At 41.1% G+C, this 20153-nt stretch overlaps 1 protein-coding gene across 3 annotated transcripts; it reads right to left on the bottom strand.

Moving 5' to 3' along the window:
• Window positions 1–1377: 1377 nt before the first annotated feature.
• Window positions 1378–20142, bottom strand: pklr (pyruvate kinase L/R). 3 transcript variants are annotated; one of them, XM_031740850.2, is made up of 12 exons: window positions 20069–20142; window positions 12447–12611; window positions 11773–11864; window positions 10554–10685; window positions 8527–8713; window positions 6987–7260; window positions 6098–6248; window positions 5156–5308; window positions 4876–5042; window positions 3127–3193; window positions 1817–1931; window positions 1378–1728 (listed from the first exon to the last, which is right to left on the bottom strand). In XM_031740850.2, the coding sequence occupies exons 2-12, from the start codon at window positions 12583–12585 to the stop codon at window positions 1622–1624; spliced, it is 1584 nt and encodes a 527-aa protein (XP_031596710.1). In that variant the 5' UTR covers window positions 12586–12611; window positions 20069–20142; the 3' UTR covers window positions 1378–1621. The 3 variants fall into 3 exon arrangements, with proteins under 3 accessions (XP_031596710.1, XP_039475511.1, XP_031596706.1); XM_039619577.1 differs by lacking the exon at window positions 20069–20142 and adding an exon at window positions 19262–20032; XM_031740846.2 differs by lacking the exon at window positions 20069–20142 and adding an exon at window positions 18093–18316.
• Between the last annotated feature and the right edge of the window lie 11 nt (window positions 20143–20153).

Below are 20153 nucleotides of genomic sequence, written 5' to 3'. Positions count from 1 at the left end.
GACAATGACAACAGTTATTGAATTGATCAATGGAACTGATGAATCACAATTTCAATATTTGGTTCTGATCATCACCACTATTATAAAAACTGATGAAATTATAGATGGAGAAAAGTACCATCAGATATTGATCCACCATTCAATAACATCTGGAAAGAGTCTGACTGGAAGCGGCTTCAATATTTAGCATAACAATGATCCCAAACACACTGCCATTGTAGTAAAAGCACACGTGACATCAGTCGTGGATCGGCCTCCCCAGACCCCGGACCTCACCATTAATTAAACCACTGTGAGATCATCTTGACAGAGAGCAGAACAAAAGGCAGCCAACATCCAAAGAAGAGCTTTGAATGTCCTTCAAGACACCTGGAGAAATATGAGAGTTCAGGCTGTGTTAAAGAATAAATTCGTTCAAACCAAATATTGAATATTTCAAGCTTGTTAGTATTACACAGATTCTGCTTTCCTTTATATATTATAAATCCATTGTTTGCGCATTTTAATAAATAAATAAATAAATAAATAATGTTAATAAATCTCTACACCTATTTCCCATTTTCGTGGCAAAATATAAAGAAGAGACGGGTGGCTCGAGACTTTTGCACAATACTTTAAGAGGCATATTGGTCAAATTGGTGGTTTAAAAGATTGAATATAAATTTATCTGATATCTATATTTTTATTTCAGTTTTCTTTTGTTGTGGTATTACTACTTTTACTTCAGCAGTTGACTTGAATACATCTACATGCAGAATAAGTGAAAAACCTCACATCTTATTCCCGCAGGCTTATGGAAAACAGACTTTTGCAAATATAGACATAAAACTCTTTAAGTGCTCCAATTGTCCCAGAAAGATAAAACACTATTAGACTAACCACAGAAATATTTACAGTGAGTCAGCCTCTGTAAAAGTGGCTATTAGTGGCAGAAAGAGAGAGAGAGAGGAATAAACTGCTGCGGGAGGATTCAATGCACATTAAAGCTCAAAAGGAAAAAAGGAGGAGGAAGCAAGGATGTCACAAAATAAAGGATTATGAGGCATGAGGAAGACCCACACAGGAACAGATATAATTACTTTCTGGGAGAGCAATATGCAGATGTGGCCATCTGGGTCATCTCAGTTGACAAAAGGGGGTGTCAGCTCTGCATCATCCGGTGCTGCTCATAATAGCCAAAAAATTGCCGCTGCACAGAGACAAGCTTGGGACTCTGGGTAGGAATGAAAGCCTTATCTCCAAATTCTATAAAGAGCACCAATGTGCTTCAACAATGGCAGCCACAGAGACAATACTTTCACTTTCAATATGAAAACAGGAGGCTGGACAGTTCAATTAGAGAAGCCTGTGTCCTGACAAAAACTGGAGAACAACGTATTAAAGTTAAAGTCAAGTTTTATTTGAAGGGAGTCATGGGTACATATGAGTGGTTATTAGACCAAGTGTTTCCTCATAATAACCTCAAATTTTAAGGAGAGTGTTTCTGCTGCTTTCGACAGAGGTTATTGCTTCAATTTTAGGGGTGGTTCTTTGGCTTTTCGGTGCATTAAAAGATTTTAAAGGCTCTCTTAATAAACCTCCAGCAACTCAGTTAGATTTAGAGTCCAGTGAGGTCATGTTGTTACGGGACATTCACTGCCCTCATAATGTTGGTGTGACCAGACCCTGGGATCCAGCCTGTCACCACAATCACCATGTCGCCAGACTTGAAGAATCCTCTTGCTTTCCCTGTGGTGTTGGACAGATAAGGGCATGTGAGTAATATGGCTTATATTATATAAGAACTGCAAGCAGGCTGAACAGAGCACAGACTGACCAATTTCCATGCCAAAGTTGACCCTGTTGTCCACATCATCAGCCCACACAGGAGCGGGCAGAGGGTGGAAGAGGGCAGGAAACACGCCTCGTAACAGCTGAGACTGACGGGTGACCTGAGGAAGAGAAAAAAAGATTAGGTAGATTATAGCTGATTTTTCTGTCAAATAACTGCAAGTTGCTTGGTGGTTATTGAGTTTTATAGTCTGTCAGTCTGTTGATCCCCTGGTATATTTACCAGTAAAAACAGGAATGCAAACAGACAATGTGACAAAGAGGAGTGTATAAATACACAATGAAGGCTAACTGGGAGACTGGAAACAAGAGAGGAAGAAAAGAATCATACAGACAGGAAGTAAAACAGAAAACAACACAGCAAAAAAAATAAACTATCAAAATAAAACACAAAATAATAAAATACACATGGAGCCCAGAAGGCTCATGTTGGACATACTGTGGTCTTTTCTAAAGTGAGATATATATCGAAATAAGATTCCTGCAGAATCTGAGGAATCAGCTAGTAAATATCTGTTACGATTACTGTTGAGCAATTAAATGCATTATAATTAGATGGTGGAAACCCGAACCTCCAACATCGCACGTATGGTTGAATAGAATCTGATGGAACAAATAACTTCAGAAAAACTTATTTATCAGGAGATGGAGACCTACATTTAAAGAAGGAAGAGAGAGGAATATGAAAGTATGTCAGAATGAGGCAATTTTGTTTTAAATATGGTCATTATTATATTCATTTATTTGTGTATCCTATTAATTTTCTTTATTTTAATTAATATTACTGAGAAAAAAGAAACATGCCAATTTTGTACTCTGTCACCACAATTTTATTGATATTAAAAGATGACCTGTGATTGATCAAAAAGTGTGGACGTCATAATAATGAAGGTCAGAGGGAGCTGCCTTCATTTCAGTGATCATCCATAGTGTGGGGTTATTACAGAGCATTCACATGTGCTCCATCAAATTTGACGGTGATTATTGCTTTGACATTATTGGTAACCATGATTCTTTTTTAAAGACCGTGTAACCCACTTTGATCACCGGTCTTAGAATAAGACAGCTCCATAAACCAGAAATACAGTCAGTAATAAATACTCCGGATTGGTGATACCAGTCTGACAACACTGTCACAATTTACCACGACAGACAGCAAAAGTAGACATCGCACACTATTCACTTTTGAAAACAGCGAGTCATCATCATCTAAGCCATATTTTCATGGTAAGACAAAAGCACCAAGTGTCAACACAAAAATAATAATTATTTTTTGGTTCATAGAGCAGAGTGTACCTGCGGGCTCCTGGTGACGGCAATGATCGGACAGCGAGGGCGGTACCTGGACAGGAGATGAGCCGACCTGCAGAGAAGAAGTGCAAAGTTAAGGATAGAAAATAAATTATCACTGATGGCACGCATGAACAACACTTTCATGCTGAGGGAAAAACGAAGGCAGCGTCACTGCTCCTTGACATAAATCATACAGGACTCTTCCAAATATAATAATAATAACTCGCTTTTTGTGATTGAAGCTGCTGTCATCCATGATCCGTTATTAATCCCGCTTTCAAGGTCGTTTAGACTGCTTCCTCTCAACATCTTAAGGTGAAATCTGCACTTACTCAGCAGCTTAACACCCAGAACACAGTAGGATATCAACTGTGGTGCAACTAAACAGATACCTCTCCATTTGTTAGTTTCTTCACTCGTTTATAGAAGCTTTTGCTTTTAAGACTGTCTACTGTCTATGAATGTGAGCATCTTATGTGCTGACACTTTTGAAATATATTGCAGACATTACAGAGTAAACTATTTTCTAATCAGAATTAAATCTCACAGTTTTAATATCTGATATGTTATGGTTGTATGTTCACTTAGACATAATGTCTAAACTAATTCGAGATCATTCTAGTATATTTTTATGCACATTTTTGTAACAGGAGGTTTATGTATGTGTCCTCCTGTGTGCACACTTAATATATGTGAGAAGGGGAATCTTTGGAAGAAAAGTACAAAATACACAAAAACAGTACAATGAAGCCCCATAAAACCTAGAAGATGCACAAGCACCAAACATTACTGCAATATTCAGCCTGGACCTTTGGGATAAAAGACAAACATCTGTAGCTGCAAACTTTAAAGAGTCCGTGTTATATGTTTGTTTGGAGAGGGACAAATAAACTTGTTTCTAGCATCTGCAAGGACGAATATGGAAATTATTAATCCAAGTTGTTCCTCTTTTACAATCCAAGGTCACCAGAGTGCCGAAGCCTATCTCCTACACCGTGGATAAATCCCCAGTCTGTTGCAGGCCTCACAGAATTTACAGACACATTAACACCTGCATACATCACTAACACGTGTGCAGACACAGGGAGGTCCAGGCTGGATTCAAACCCCTTTTTGCTATGAGGCAACAGCGATACCCACAGCACCACCATGCCGCCCAGACAATGATAATATATTTATGTTAATTATTTTCAAATGGTTTTCCAAATCTAATCAGGCTTTTTAGTTACTTGTGCTAAATCTGCTAGCTCTTAGCTTAGCACTGCAACAGAACTGGAGAGAAAACAACATGGCAGCAAAATCCACCTACCAGCATCTCTCTATTAAACTAACAGGCCACAAAGTGAAGGCCAGCTACAGTCCCGGTAGATCAGCTGATCTCAGTGTCAGGCAACTTTCACACAGACCACACACAGAGCATCTTATTTAAGTTCCCTAAGCATAGCTTCTTTACATCTGCAAGCTACTTTGCAACCCCCCTCTACCACAGCTCCTCTTTCAATGCCATTTCTGACTTAATCATTGTCATATCTGTTGATGGTTCTTGCTGCTGCTCTTGTGAAACAGACGGAAGCTTCTCTTGACTTCAGCGGTTCTGCCTGATTTACTGTTTTTTGGTAGGAAACCCTCATCAAACAACAACTAAAACTTTGTCTTATGCTATATCGTGACAGTCAGGTGAACTGTCACGATATAGCATATAGCACTGCTAGTTCTGACACATTTATCATGAATGTTAGCTGATATACTCACCTGCCAGTGGTCGTGAGGACTATAATGGCCCCGGCACAGCATTTGAACGAAGACTCCACAGCTCCGATCGCCGTGACCTCCGTGGGGTCAGAGGAGAGAGGAGTGAGGCGGCGCAACTCCTCAAAAAGCTGCTGGTGGAAAATGGCCGCCTCTGCCTCCCTGCAGATCTGAGATAGAGCGACAGAGACAGGGAGAGGGACAGACAGAGGGTTAGAGCATTATCAGAGGGCACTAAGTCAGACGCAACAGAACGACATCATGTGCACACAGAAACACACACCGAATGCATCATTGCAACTGACTCCACAGGAAACAGTCCCTTGGCGGTTTCTCCAGATAGCATTACACAGTCAGCTCCATCCAGCACGGCATTGGCAACGTCACTGCCCTCTGCTCTAGTTGGCCGTCGGTGGGTCACCATGCTCTCAAGCATCTGCAAATGCACAAAAACACACAAAGACACACATAAAATACATTTCAGCTATAACCAAAATGTCTCTATAAGGTACTATAAATGGATTTCACCAATGAGTCTATCAAAAATAAGCCACTCTGAGTCTTTGTATGTCAATTTTTGTTCATTTTGACAAAGTGATATGGGCGAGCACGAAGACAGGAGGTAATGGCTTTGTGGATGGATAGATGGTAGAGTAGGAGTAATAAGAGATCATTTAGACTGAGGCAGGCGACTGCGAGTTAGAGAAATCGTTATTGGTATGCTGGAGACTCAGTGTTATGAGTCAATAAGCGAGGCAGACAGTTGGAAAATGAGATAGCTTGCAGCACCGCCTGTGAGACTGCATTTTTAGTTAAGAAGCTCCGACTAATGCTGATTAGTGCATGTGTGTGGGTGTTGTTTGTGGGCTCAGGTCTCGAGTAGCAAACCTGCTATAACGCTGTCACTCCAAGTCAAGAGCTGTAGCATAAACAAAGTACAGCACTGTGACTCAACATGGCTGCAGGAGTGTTGCACGCATGTGTGTGTGTGTGTGTGTGCATGTGTGTAAAAGCAGAGGGGTGTGAAAGAGAGGGAATGTGTGCATCTCTGAAAATGAATTCACTGGACAAGTGACATTATGCACAAGAGTATAAGGTTAACGTGTAGTTGGACCCGTTTGACATTCGGCTGGCTAAAACTGCAGTTAAGAGTCTTAATCTCAATATTTCTTCTTTTTCTGTGATTTTTTTTCTATGTGTGTGTGTGTGCGCGCTCATCTCTGACCTGTGTGGCACAGATGACAGGCTTCCCAGCAGAGTTGCATCTCCCAATCATCATCTTCTGGGCAATGAAGACTTTCTCCGCAGGGATCTCGATCCCCAGGTCGCCTCTGGCAACCATCACGCCATCGCTCTCAGCCAGGATTTCCTCAAAACTGACAGACAGATTAGAGGAAGGAGTGAGTGTTTGGGCTCAAGAAGAGAGAGTTGGAAAAAGAGCACAAAAGGAGGAATAAGGAAGATTCTACACGTTATCTAAAAACTAGGTCTTCAAATGCAGAATTTTAGATCTTCAAAAGATATCGAGGATAGCGTAAAATTGTGATTTAAATCCTAAATGATCTGGATGAAATCCAAACTCCTATGTGAGTAAGGAACAAAGAGACTGAAAGGAAAAGCAGGAAGCTGTGATGCTGATGTAGATTTAAAGGGGAAAAACACAGCTGCAGGACATCCAAACAGGACGTTTAACACCAAATATTCACAAACAGCTTAATTACTGTTAAGAATTCATCTTTATGATCTAATCTCATTCTATTAAAACTGCACTTAAACACTGTCAGCAGCCGGGGAGCAGCAGGACAAAGCATGCGATAAGTAATGGAGGTATGAAGGCAGGGAAATAAATTATGTCAGATATATTAATTGGCTGCAATAACTCACGTGGACAGCCACAGAGACTGCTTATCATAGATGTGTAAAATCTAAAGTTGACATATGTTTCTCCTTCACTGACAGCTGGCTGTCCACAGGAGCGGCAGATCACATCAGCGGTGGATTTAAAAGACCTGTCAAAGTCTCGTTATGGAAGACTCATGCCGTCAGTGCCTGTTTGGCTAAAAATAACTCTGCAGAAATGGCATTAATTGGAAATTGGATTTTCCAGGACTCACTTTTGAACTCCTTGCCGGCTTTCCACTTTGCTGATCACTTTGATATCTCGACCATGCGCCCCCAGAGCGCGACGCACATCCTTGACGTCCTGGGCTGAACGGATGAAGCTGGCGAACACCATGTCAACACCCTGAGCCACGCCGAACCTCAGGTCAGCCTCGTCCCGCGGGCTGACCGCCTGCATGCCGATTAGGTCGCAGCCGGGAAGGTTTACGCCTTTACGACTGCAGAGCATCCCGCCTGATTCCACCACCGTGTCCACCCAGTCCGAACCTGGCAAGACAAATGTTGGAGATGCAGGGACTCACAAAGGACTGGTGCACTGACACTATAAAAACATTCAGTAATATAACCAAAAATCAGAGCATGGGAAATTGCACAATTGTTGGATAATAAGGAAAATACATTGGAAGTAATATATAATAATGGAACTCAGGAATCTATAAAAAGATTTAAAGTTATACGTGCATGCAGGGATGAAGGTTTATAGGCCTGTGGACATGTTTGTGTCAATACACTGGCCTGAAAAGGTGCATTCAGTGCATGAGATATATGAGAATGAGCTATAGAAGAATGCACATAAAACTGGAAAATGCCAAATGTTCACACACAGCACCATATTTTCACACATATACAACATAATTGAAGACAAAGAAAGCCTTTGGACTGTGGGAGGATAAAGGAGCCTGAGGTGAAAATCCAAACAGGCCCAGGAAGAACAGAGGGAGATAAACAAACAAGACTGTTGATACTGTTTTGCTGACCTTTATTTTGGTAAAGTTTGATTTGGATCCAAATTTATAGTTGATGGTGGAAAAAATTGTGGGCTGTGAGTAGGGGGATCAGATCCCAACAAAGGTAGTCAAATATATTATAATGCATTTATATTATATTTGAATGGAACCTTCCCATCTCTCTTGCTAAGTAACTATTTGAGCTGCTCTTCTGTCTTGTCCTTGGCAACAGCAGGGACGGATCCATAAATTGGCTTTTTTTCCCCAATTTTTATCCAATTACTACCACACATACTGTGTCCCTTCACACCATAGTTTCTCTTTTGCATTAAAAAAACAGACAAAACCTCTGATTTCTCAGTACATACTGCCATACTCGTATAATATATGTAGTGAAGGTTTTGAAGGAATTTATGGTGAGCAAATAATCACCAATTCAGAATCTGAACTCCTTCTCTGTTTCTGAGTTGAACAATATCTAGTAGTGTCTGAATGATTTTAGGGTGTCACAGTGATGTTGGCCTTTCACCTTTTGAATATAAAATAAGATCATCGTTTTATTCTAATTACACATTTGCATGAAATTCATTGTCGCTGTATGAATTCTGGCTTAATGTCCAAGCGTGTCCTCAAGCGTCCCAGGGACTGTTGCCAAATTTAAAGAAATAAATGTGTTCGAGTGACAGAGAGACAAATCGAAAACGCAGTGCCTCTGGCCACAGCTGTCACTGCAGATGTTTCTAAAACAGCAATAAGGCAGACATGTTTTCTGCAGGTTTGCTAAAGTCTGTGTAATGCACATTACCTATATCTAATACTCGGAGTCCAATGAGGCCATCATCAATGTAGATCTTTCCATCCTTCTTGAGAACTTTGGGCAGGTTGGGATAGTCCACCCAGATTATCTTTCCATCTGTTTTGTCTTTGTCACTCTCTGCTGTCACCACGCGCACATTGTTGCCCTTCACCAGCTCCACCTCTTCTTCCACTTTCTGTCGAAACACAAAAACCTCCAATTACTGCTCTTGTTGTAAGCAAACATACAGTAGTATTGTCATTTCCAGCACACTGAATTTTCTTAGACACAGGATCTCTGAGTGCTGCTGCAGAAAAACAAAAAAACTGACTGCGTTTGAACCGTGATGAAACCCGTGACTGGTTGATTAAAAGGCATGCTGTGTTACAAAAAGCCGGTGTGTTTTGTAGTGTTTATAATGAGTAGTTCTAGTATCTTATCTGAGAGGTTTTGAGTGCCAGCAATGATGAAAACACAAGAGACTTTGTACTGTACTGGCATAAAACTTTAAAAGGAATACACTGGCTGCTTTGTGCAAAGCGTTTGGTGTTTACTGATGAGGTAACAATTATATTTCCAAATATTTGAGAACTGTGTCTGCTGTCACAGCCACACCAGTGGTTGTAAGGTTTGTGCAAAAGGCAGACAGCAGCACGATATTTTATCTTTTGTTATTTGTTGGTTTACACCATTGAAAAGAAAGGTGGTGGAGATGAAGGCGGCACAGTTGATGTTAAGATTTTCACTAGGAGAGACAACGATGGACAGAATTAGTACATCGGAGGGACAGCAGTTTGGAGACAAAGTTAGAGAGACAAGTCTGAGATGGTTTGGAAAATTGCGGAAGAAGGATAGTAGATATACTGGGTGAAGGATGTTGAATATCTTGTGCCCAGGAAGGAAGAACACATAGAAGGTTCGTGGATGTAGAGAAGGAGGACATGCAGGTGGCCGATATGACAGAGGAGGACAGTAGGGATACGGTGAGATGGATGCAAATGTGATGACCGCTAAAGGGAGTAGCCAAAAGAAGAAGTTATGTCAAAAAGACAAGAATGGGATTCAAACATAACATAAGTTTAAAAATTAACAGAATAATTCAAAAATACTTTGCATATTTCTACAAAAAACAAGCACTAAAAAGTGTACATCTTCATGAATAATTCCTCACATGCGAGGAGCCTTCAGGGGTATGCTGTAAAAGCAAACAAGGAAAGTTTGGTCTCAGGCAACAGCAGCAGTAAGTACACCAAATATACCATAGGCATTGTTGTACGCAAAGTGTAAAAATGCTGCTCATCACTCCATCTCCATACTGCCAGTTTATTGTGTTTTATCTTGTGTGTTGAATGTTTTAACATGTTGTTAATGTCCACGCCCGCTATAAATTGCCAAATATAGCATCCATCCATCCATCCATCCATCCATCCATCCATCCATCCATCCGTCCACATTCTTAACCACTTATCCAGGTAGGGTTGCAGGGGCACTGAAGGATATCCCAGGTAACATACAACGTGGGTAGTCATTATTATATATAATAATGATTGACTGATTTATTGGTTGATTGATTGGTTGCCATTACATATATTCGCCTACATATATAATTTTGTATGCTGTAAATATCTTGTGTGTTAAAAAATATAAATATTTAATAAAAATAGAGTTATATTTAGCACGTGTTTAGTAACTCAAGTGCACCTTTCAATTAGTCTACCCAGACTCAGATCAAATGCCATGCAGAGTATTTCTGAAGCTAATCAAGACACGAGGAGGTTTCCTGCAGCCTGGAGTTATTTGTTCAGCAAAGCAGACAGCAGGCAACAGCAACACGACCAACAACACAATAAGATGATGATGAAAAGGCAGATGAGCACACGCCTACAGCTGGTGTTTTTCCAGGAAAAGTAGCAACCTGTAAGAAATGATGTGCTGCACCAAGGAGTTGGCGTATTTTCTGCACCTCTTACACCTGACTGCATGTGACTGTTTGATTAGGTTTAGACTGTTTGATAGATGAAGCAAAGCATGCTCACCCCTTTAACTAATCCGGTGCGGATCTCTGGGCCCTTCGTATCCAAAGCGATGGCAACCGGTCGATAGTACAACGGGTCAGAGGTTATCGTCTCCACCGCCTCTCTGATGTTCTTGATGGTTTCACCGTGATACTGAAAGACACAGACAGGGAATCAATACCTGGTTGAGTGGAAAACCGAGGCGTGTGAACACAAATGAGCCACAACATTAAAACCAATAGCAAGTGAAATGATTCACATGGATCATCATCTGTTATCTGTGTTGGGTGCTGGCATTTATGTGGCTGTTACTTCATCACAAACCATGGATGTACCCACCCCCATCCACACATCCCAACTGCTCAGGAACAGCTCAAGGAACACAAGAAACAAAGACTGCAAGGTCTTCCAGTTCCCCAGATTACAGTCTGATAGATGCTAAAGCAGCAGTTCCCAACTCCCGGGCCCGGACCGGTACCGGTCCGTGAGTCGTCTGGTACCGGGCCGCAAGAGTTGAAGCTCAGGTGTGAAATTTATGGTTTTCAGGGTTTTTATCGTATTTTATTATTATTTTTTTGATCGTTTTTATTGTTAACTCGGTTTCCTTTGGTCTTTTCCCGTGTGTTATGAATAAATCTTCTCTTTTTTTGTACAGGTAATGGTTTTATTTAGTTGTATTTATCCGCGACACCTTAAAGGCCAGTCTGTGAAAATATTCTCAGACATAAACCGGTCTATGGTGCAAAAAAGGTTGTGGACCGCTGTGCTAAAGGGTACATGGGATGCATCAGAACCAGTCAGTCTCACTGTGCAACCCACAGAACCAGCTGCCAGTGTAAATGGTAAATTGATGGCTTCTTATAAAGCACTTTTCTACTCTGAGCACTCAAAACAACATGCCTCATTCACCCAAGCACTTTTTTCTAGGTTTGAATGCTTTCTATCCAACAGTCACACTCTGATGGATGCATCAGAGAGCAAGCTGAGGTTAGTATCTTGCTGTAGGATATTCGGCATGTAGCCAGGGATCAAACCACCAACCTTCTGATTAGTAGATGATCTGTTCTACCTCCTGAGCCACAGCCACTCCGCAGTGGGTGGCAGATACCACAAAACACCTCCAGATGTTCTTTCTTTACGCCCCTGATTGGTCAAAGGTGTTTTGGTGTCGTGAATAAATAGGCAACATTAAGCTGGCGGTTTTAATGTTGTGGCTCATCAGCATGTGTGCCGTACGTACTTCATGTGATCCATGAGAGAAGTTAAGACGGGCGATATTCATTCCAGCCTTGATCATCTCCTGAAGTTTGGGGATCGATCGAGATGCCGGACCTGAAAGAGGAAAAAAAAGAGTGAATAAAGGAAAAGCAGTTTTAATAATCAAATGTTCATTCATTCGATGTAGGCCCCCAAAAATTTGATTTGTTTTCTGTCATTAGGTTTTGGACAGCCACAATAAAATTACCTTTTGGCAATTTTTTTTTGTATTTCCTGATATTTTATTAATAGCCTTATTCGTTTTATAATTTATTAATGATAGAAATTTTTGTTAGCTACAGGCACACATTAAAATGAACTGTTTGCTTGCCTGTTACTTTATCACTTTAATGAAAACCCTTCTGGGAGTAGTAAACAAACCCCTGTACTCGCAAGGAATCAAAACATCATCTGGAAAGCCAGAGCCAGAGCCAGATGACTTAGGAGCCGTTTGTATAGTGTATTTCCTTCTAATTGTTTTTCATCTTTTTCTGGGCAGCAAAAGCTTCAAACTGCGTCAGCCAAAAAGCCTTGCCAACAAGCTGAAGACCACCCACCCCCTCCAGGAGCTGGCTTTCTGACACGGAGCCAACGATGACACATAACAGTTGTCAGACAACAAACTTGAAACTGAGACTCACTGTCTGTCACACTCACCGATGGTGCAGATTATGCTGGTGTTGCGCGCTGTGATTGGCTCCTGGTTGATGTCCAGGAGACAGAGATGCTCCAGGAAGGTGTCAGCCATACTGGCGTCAAGCTGCTGGCGTTGGATAAAAGAGTCCGGCAGTGTCATCACATCGGAGTAGCGCCTGATGCGAGCTATAGTGACAGAGAAACACTGTCAGTGGGGTGAAGTTGAGTCATGAAGCTCTTCTGCCAACTGCACCTGTGAAAAACAAATGAACCGAACACTTCCGACAGTCGGAACAACACAGAATATGCTAATATTAAGGGATAAAACACAGCACACACAGACCTGACATTAACTGCCACCAGCAGGGGTCACAAAGGTTTAGATGCTGGTATTCAGCCCACTTAGGAGTCACTAATGCGAAAACTATACACAGCTGCTCTGCTGATACGCTATACTTTACAAGCAGTAAAGTGGCATTTGAAAACAGAGATGACGGCTGATAATATGGAGGTAATATAAAGGTTTTTATGCTGACATTTGAAGCTGGAAGCAACCGTTTAATTTAAGGCTGGTTGTTTTTCATGGAACAGAAAGGAAGACACACACACACACACACTGTCTCTCTATTGGATACAGTATTTATTAAGAAGAGTCACTGAGACTGAAAGGAGCCAGCGGTTGCATTTCTGTTGTTACCCGCTCTGTCAGCTTGTGAAGCACAATAACAACAAATCCTCCAGAAGCAAAATACAAAGCAGTGGATGGATGAGCAAAAACCACATACCAGCAATAACGACTGTCACCACAGTAATGGTAATCTGTTGAACTACAAAGCTGTTATGGCAAACATCAGCATTCATGTGCACCCCTGTACATTTGATGAAAATGCCTTAAGTTCAATGTTTACTCTTACTTCAGCTCTGCTTTTGAAGTATCTGTCAGTCTGACAGTTGCTGCTGCTAGAAATGAAACTGCAAGAGTCAAGAGAGCGAACCAGACCAGTAAAGTTATGGGCATTAAAACCAATTCAACCAGCTGAAAATCTAAAGCAGTCCTTTATAGATCTGAGGTAAACCAGAGAACTTGGCTCATAATTCCACAGTTTCACAATGTTGAGTGCCCCCTTTCATTTGATCTGCTGATGCAATAACATCTTGATTATACCAATTTTAAAAGAAAGCTCTGATTTTGTAGATATCAGAGTTTCTGGAGCCACCCCCAGTTCCCTGTCAAGCCTTTCCCAAACCACAGCCTCAATTCATGCTCAAGCCATTTGCTGTTATCTACCAGAAATGCTGTTCAACCTATATGTAGGTAGGATGTTGTCCCAGCTAGTGAATTACTTTTTAATTATTTGTGGTGGGTCGTCTACCAATCGGAAGGTCGGCTGATCGATCCCCAGCTTTCACAGTCCATATGTGGAAGTATCCTTAAGCAAGCTACTGAACCTTGAGTTTCCCCCAATCTAGGCTTATGTGTGTGTGTGTGTGTGTGTGTGTGTGTGTGTGTGTGTGTGTGTGTGTGTGTGTGTGTGTGTGTGTGTGTGTGTGTGTGTGTGTGTGTGTGTGTGTGTGTGTGAGTGAATGTTAGATAAAAGTGCAAAGTATAGATAAAAGATGCTGTGTGAATGTGCGTGTGACTTGGTGAATGAGACTACTAAGTGCTCAAACTAAGTAGAAGGTTTCTATATAAGCAGCAGTCCATATACCAATAATCTACACAGTTTGATCCATGTGCTGCTCACACTGGGAAGATACCAGTAGGTAAAGCCTTTCAGCACCTTATCCCAGTGACTCCACAACCACCAGTCTCTATGGCATCACTGAGCATCAACCTCGAGGGATGAACAATGAACTCAAAGCTCAAGTGTCTAATCCTGCAGCTCATAAAAAGCCACTTGAAGCTGGCTACAAAAGCACATCAACCTCCATTTCCCACTTCATAAAAACTGTAGGTGGGGTGATTTTTGTATGAACTCGCTATTTAAATATTAGATCCTTTTTAATTTAAGTTAGGTGTGCTCAGAGGTTAAAGTGGGCCGGGGCCATCCTGAACTGCGTTCTGACACCTTCGATCCAGTGAGCAATTAAATCTGATTGGCAGTTTAATGCAAACTACTGTTGAGCTTCAGCTCATGCCTCAGAGACAGTTAAATTACTAAATGGGCCCACCTGCACTCAGCCTTCTCATCTCTGTCATGAATCCATGTATGTAGTTTATAACGTGGCCACAGTACTTTAGCATGTAGCTGATGCTACTGAAGGGAAGCAAGCATAAGAGTCTGCAATACTGTGGCTCAGTTAACTGTGATGGACTATGCTAGATTGGTGCAAGTCAGACTGTGGTATCCATGGTCACAGCTAGGTTAGGTCATGGGTTGCAGCAGAGAGAGAGAGATGGTGCTGAAAGAATTTTGAATTGAACTCTATGAGAGAGCTCTGAAAAAATGATAGTAGAAGTATAACTTTCATAAGAGCAAGGTTTTAAAACTTTATTTGTGGGCAGCAAGTGGGCGAATGTTTAAATTTCATTATTCAGATTTAACTGGATATTTTATACTTTATGGTATGAGGTACCAGTGCTTAAAGGCTTTCAGTAACTACCTAACTCAATGAATCCATAATACTTAAAGAAAGGGAAAAAATCCAGCAAAGATGAATTATGAGTGATGAATCCAAATCATCATCAATATGTACAGAGGTGGTCAGGGAGATACATCAGTGAGTGTCTACAGCCATCTGTGAAACAGGGTGGAGGCCCTTTCATTGTTTGGGGCTGCATTTCAGCCAGAGCTGTTGGAAATCTCGTTAAATTAATGAAATTATGAACACAGAAAAGTACCATCAGATTTTCATCCACCATCTTGAAAGCATCTAATTGGCAACAGCTTAATTTTTCTGCATGATAATGATCCCCCAAACACTGCCAATGTAGTAAAAGCACACCTGAAAAATAGAAAAACACACAGTGGACGTGATCGCCCAGAGTTCAGACGGCAAAATTATCAAAGCAGCGTGGGATCATTCTGACAGAGAGCAGAACAAAAGGCAGCCAACATCCAAAGAAGAGTTTTGAAGGTCCTTCAAGAAGCCTGAAGAATTATTCTTTTACTACTTAAAGAAATTACAAGAAAGTTTGCCTAGGGTAGCTCAGGCTGTGTTGAAGAATAAAGAAGGTCATACCAAATATTGACTTTCAAGCGTGTGACACTTATACGGCTGGACCTTGCTAACCAACAAAAAACAAACAAAATAAAACAAGGCAAAAGCCATAGCACCAAACTAAAGGCTTAAAACAGGACTTTCTGAACACATGGATAATAGCATAATGGCTACCTTCATCTTTTATAAACAGTTTATGGGCTGCGCCAACTGAGAGTATTAACCAGGAAATGGAGCCCATTTCTTTCATCCAGAACACTGTGGTACCTGACTAAGAGCTTTGAGCCAGTACAATGGAATCCATTTTAAAGGATGTCACAGTCAGTCGAACTTGCAATTTCGGCCATCACAGAGACTAAAGAACGTGAGGATGAGAGGTGAGTCCGACATAAGGTTTGTGTGAAGAGGTGAGGACAAAGACGGGAAAGAAGACAAGAGAAAGAAGAGTGCACACATCACAGAAGGGCCACATTTTACAAGGTTGTTTTGCAACGGTCTTAAGGTTGTTTGCTGTTTTTTTAAATAGTATGCGTCAGTTATCGGTTTAAGGGCTGTGCCGTGAATGGACAAGCAGAAACATGCAAGGACATAGTTTGCACTCTGCAAAGGAAATTCCCTGGTAAAACCAGTGAACGGCGGTTTTGTAGAATAATGTGAACTTGCAAAACTCGTCTATCCTGTAGATTCAGTGTCTGTCTGCGTTTTCTATTTCTCTCCTCTCCACCTCCCTGTGACCCAGTTCTACCGCACTGCTGCACACATCATTACGTGTCCCACTGAGATCCTCTCCAGACACATCCCAGAGAGTACACATGGAAACACACACAAGCAATACATCCACCTGCAAACATCCAGACAAATGTACACAAACGCAGGTACCTGTTACTGGAAGGCTGACTATAAATAGACATTAGGTCAATGAGACTAAACTTGCAAAGTATCAGTCAACACTGAGGCTTCATGACTGATTAAAACCAGTTACGGGTGTAGCCCCAGTATACCAGGAATGACCTGCACTTGGTCACATTTTCGCAGTGTGTGTGCAATCGATCAGTGAACCCACGGTAAGAGTGCAGCTATTTATCCAACTGTGGCTGCACTGAAGTTCAAAGGCATTTGACATCTGACTGTTATGCAAGTGAAAAAGGACATAATGCAAAAACGTGACACTGCACAATCAATGATATTATAAAAAGGGATTATTTAGTATTTTTCCATCAAGATATAGGTTATCAATCACACGCAATATGTCCTGCCAGTTTATATTAAACACTAATCCACAGTGCTAGTACCAAGTTGGATTCCCTTCTTCAGCGCATGCTGTGCCAAAGGTACTGGGAACATTCCAATTGCTGCAGATTTGTCCTCATCTGCCTCGTCCCAAAGGTGCTCTATTGGATTGAGATCTTGTGACTATAAAGGCACTTCGAGCACACTGAGGTCATTGTCATGTTCAAAAAACCGATTTGAGACAACTTGAGCTTTGTGGCTAGGTAGGCTGTGGTGTTTAAACAATGCTCAGTTGGTACTAAGAAGCCCGAAGTGTGCAAGAAAATATCCCCCACACCGTTATACCAGCAGCAGTCTGAACCGTTGTTACAAGGCAGGATGGACCCATGTTTTCACGCTGTTAATGCCAAATCTGACATTAACATCTGAATATTGAAGCAGAGGAGCGTCAGAGGAGAGAGACTCATCACATCAAACAGACTAATCGCAACGTTTGTTTCCAATCTTCTACAGGCCAATTTTGGTGAGTCAGTGTGAACTGCAGCATCAGTTTCCTGTTCTTTGTTGACAGGAGTGGCACCCAGTGTGGTCTTCTGCTGCTTCAAGATTCAACATTATCAGAGATGCTCTTCTGCATATCTCTGTTGTAACCAGTATTTATTTGAACTACTTTTGCCTTCCTATCATCTTGAAACATTCTGACCATTTTCCTCTGACCTCTGGTATCTATAAGGCATTTTCACCCAAAGAACTGCTGCTCACTGGATAGTTTCTCTGTTTCAGACCATTCTATGTAAACACTGGAGATGGTTGTGCAAGAAAATCCCAGCAGATCAGCAGTTTCTGAAATATTCAGACCAGCAAGTCTGGCACCAAACATTATACCACTTTCAAGGTCACTTAAATCACCTCTCTTCTCCATTCTGATGCTGAGGTTGAACTTCAGCAGGCCAACTTGATCTTGTCTAAATTTATCTCTATCTGCTGAAATAGCTCAGTTGGGAGAGCGTTAGATGGAAGATCTAAAGATCCCTGGTTTCAGCAATTAGGAGCTACCCTTAAGCTTTTCTCCCCCCAAGATTAATAAGTTAATGTGTTTCTAAATGTACTGAGTTGTTGCCATGTGGTTGACTGATTTGAATATTGCAGTGCAAAAGTGAGAAATTGAGCAAGCGTTCCTAATAAAATTGCCACAAGTGTAAAGCATTCAATAAATTTTCATTAAAATAAATTAAATCAAGCTAAACCTGTATGAAAATATATGAATGTGCTTACCCATGTTGAGTAACCCTTCCATTATAGATCCAAACCCACTGTTTCACTGTCCGATTCTTTCTCCAGTCTACTTTTGTTTTAGGTTCTCTTGGATTTTGTTGTGTAATTTTCTTTCTCCCAATTTCTCAGTTCAATTCCTCTGTCATTGTCCTTTACAGCGCTAATGTTATTGACTGGTCTTGTGTCACCCGAACAAGCCTGTTCATGTCTCTTTCATTCATCTTTCTTTCGCCCCTCTGCTGCCCCCTCATCTATCTCTCCTCCCACTCACACCATCTGGACTGGGTCCACAGCATGCAACAGTTGCGTGATTGGGCTGAGTTAGCATAAGAGAGCCAATCTGACCTGGCTACAAATGATGCTAAAAAATGGAAAATCTTTGCCAATAGACTGGTAAGCCAACAGGGTACACTACAGTACAAAAGGACACGAGTGTCCTGCACCGTTGCAAATTATATAACCCCAACTTTGACCCCAGATTGCGAACCCGAAGCCAAACATATTTACTCATGCTATTATGTATTAGTATAAATTGTGAATGTATTATTGTTAGAAAATAACCAACAATAACTTCTCACTTATTAAGGAAAAGAACTAAATCAATGCTTCACTGCAGTTCTTCCAATGGTTTTAGTCTGCTGTAAACAAATTATCTTCAACATTTTTGGAACATTTGAGAACAAATAATTATGCTTAACAAGTAGATCAGTAAAGAAAACAGCCATCAGTTGCAGCTGAAGTTGTATAACCTGAATTTATAATCTAAACATTTCCAAGAATGCCACTTTAACATTATTTCAGTATGTCAGCACCATGAAGACTTTGCACCAAGGCAAGGGCACGACTTTTCTGGAGATTCAGGAGGTCCCAGGATAACTGGTCACTTTTAACATAATAATTACATTGCACAGATCCCTGTAGCTATATTTACAGAGTTAAAAGGAAAAACGCTACACCAAGCAACATCATCCCAACTGTTTAATTTTATTAATACTAGATTCTGTTTTCTGATGGAAACAAGAAACCAAAATGAGAAAAAAAAGTTTAGAGCTTGAGTAGAACAAACACCACCCACAATCTGGCATTCCTAATTTATTTCTTAATAATTCCCTATAGCTGATCTGTTGGGAGCAATAACATAAATAAATAATTATCAGCACACGACGTACAAAACATTTGCAAAGAGATCTCTCTGAGTAGGTACTGGTCCTCTTCTTCCTTCTCGAATGCTTAAATGGATGTAAATGTTCTTCCCTCCTTCATAGTGTTTATTCACAACAGCAGCTATTAGAAAACAGTAGGACTGATAAGAGGTGTTGTTGAAGAGTAAGACTTTGACAAATGAGGTTACACGTAAAGGCGACGTGGCTTGTACTTAAGGAGCACTTTGCGTCTGCGCGGAGCCTCATTCTGCAGAGCTGTTTCCATGCGCGGTCACGCATGGACCCTGGTGAGTGGACAGGTGGGTGTAAATCGTTAGCCAAAGGACAAACAGGACTTTGGTCCTGAGTTGATTGTTTAAAATCGAACCCTGCAGCCATCTAACGTGCAAAGCACACACCTCCGTAACATCTACTAATGCTACGCTTGCAGTAATTATCAGACAGAGTAAAGGTCGATTTTACGCATTGGCACCAAAGTGCAACTTAAATTTGCAATATGAATTGAATACCCGAAAAATGCTGTAGGATTACTATCAAAACGTTCCCCCCCCCCCGTGGTTCCTGCATTGAGTTCTTTTTAAACTTGACTGTGAGTTGCAGAAAAAAAAAGAGGAATACACAAAGCGATCAATATCAGCCGCAGCGACGGAAATAATCTGCAAGATTTCTTTTAGCTACAAAACAAAGAGAAACAATCATAAGAGGTGGATACAGGAGCAAGCCCTGATAAGCAGAATTAAGTATTTACTTGGCCCAAACAGCGTATTTTCATTATGATGAGAAGTTGCAATGTTTAGAAGAGAAGTAACAAACCTCTCGGATCTCTCCTCGAGCAGGTAACAAGTGCTAGGTGAACAGGGGCAGGGTACAAACGTAAATGAATGGGCAGGTGTGAGTT

This window comes from Oreochromis aureus, linkage group 11 (assembly GCF_013358895.1).
Source record: "Oreochromis aureus strain Israel breed Guangdong linkage group 11, ZZ_aureus, whole genome shotgun sequence".
Classification (NCBI taxonomy): domain Eukaryota; kingdom Metazoa; phylum Chordata; class Actinopteri; order Cichliformes; family Cichlidae; genus Oreochromis; species Oreochromis aureus.
Note: the sequence above shows the minus strand (reverse complement) of the source record. Positions and strands in the feature narration are given on the sequence as shown.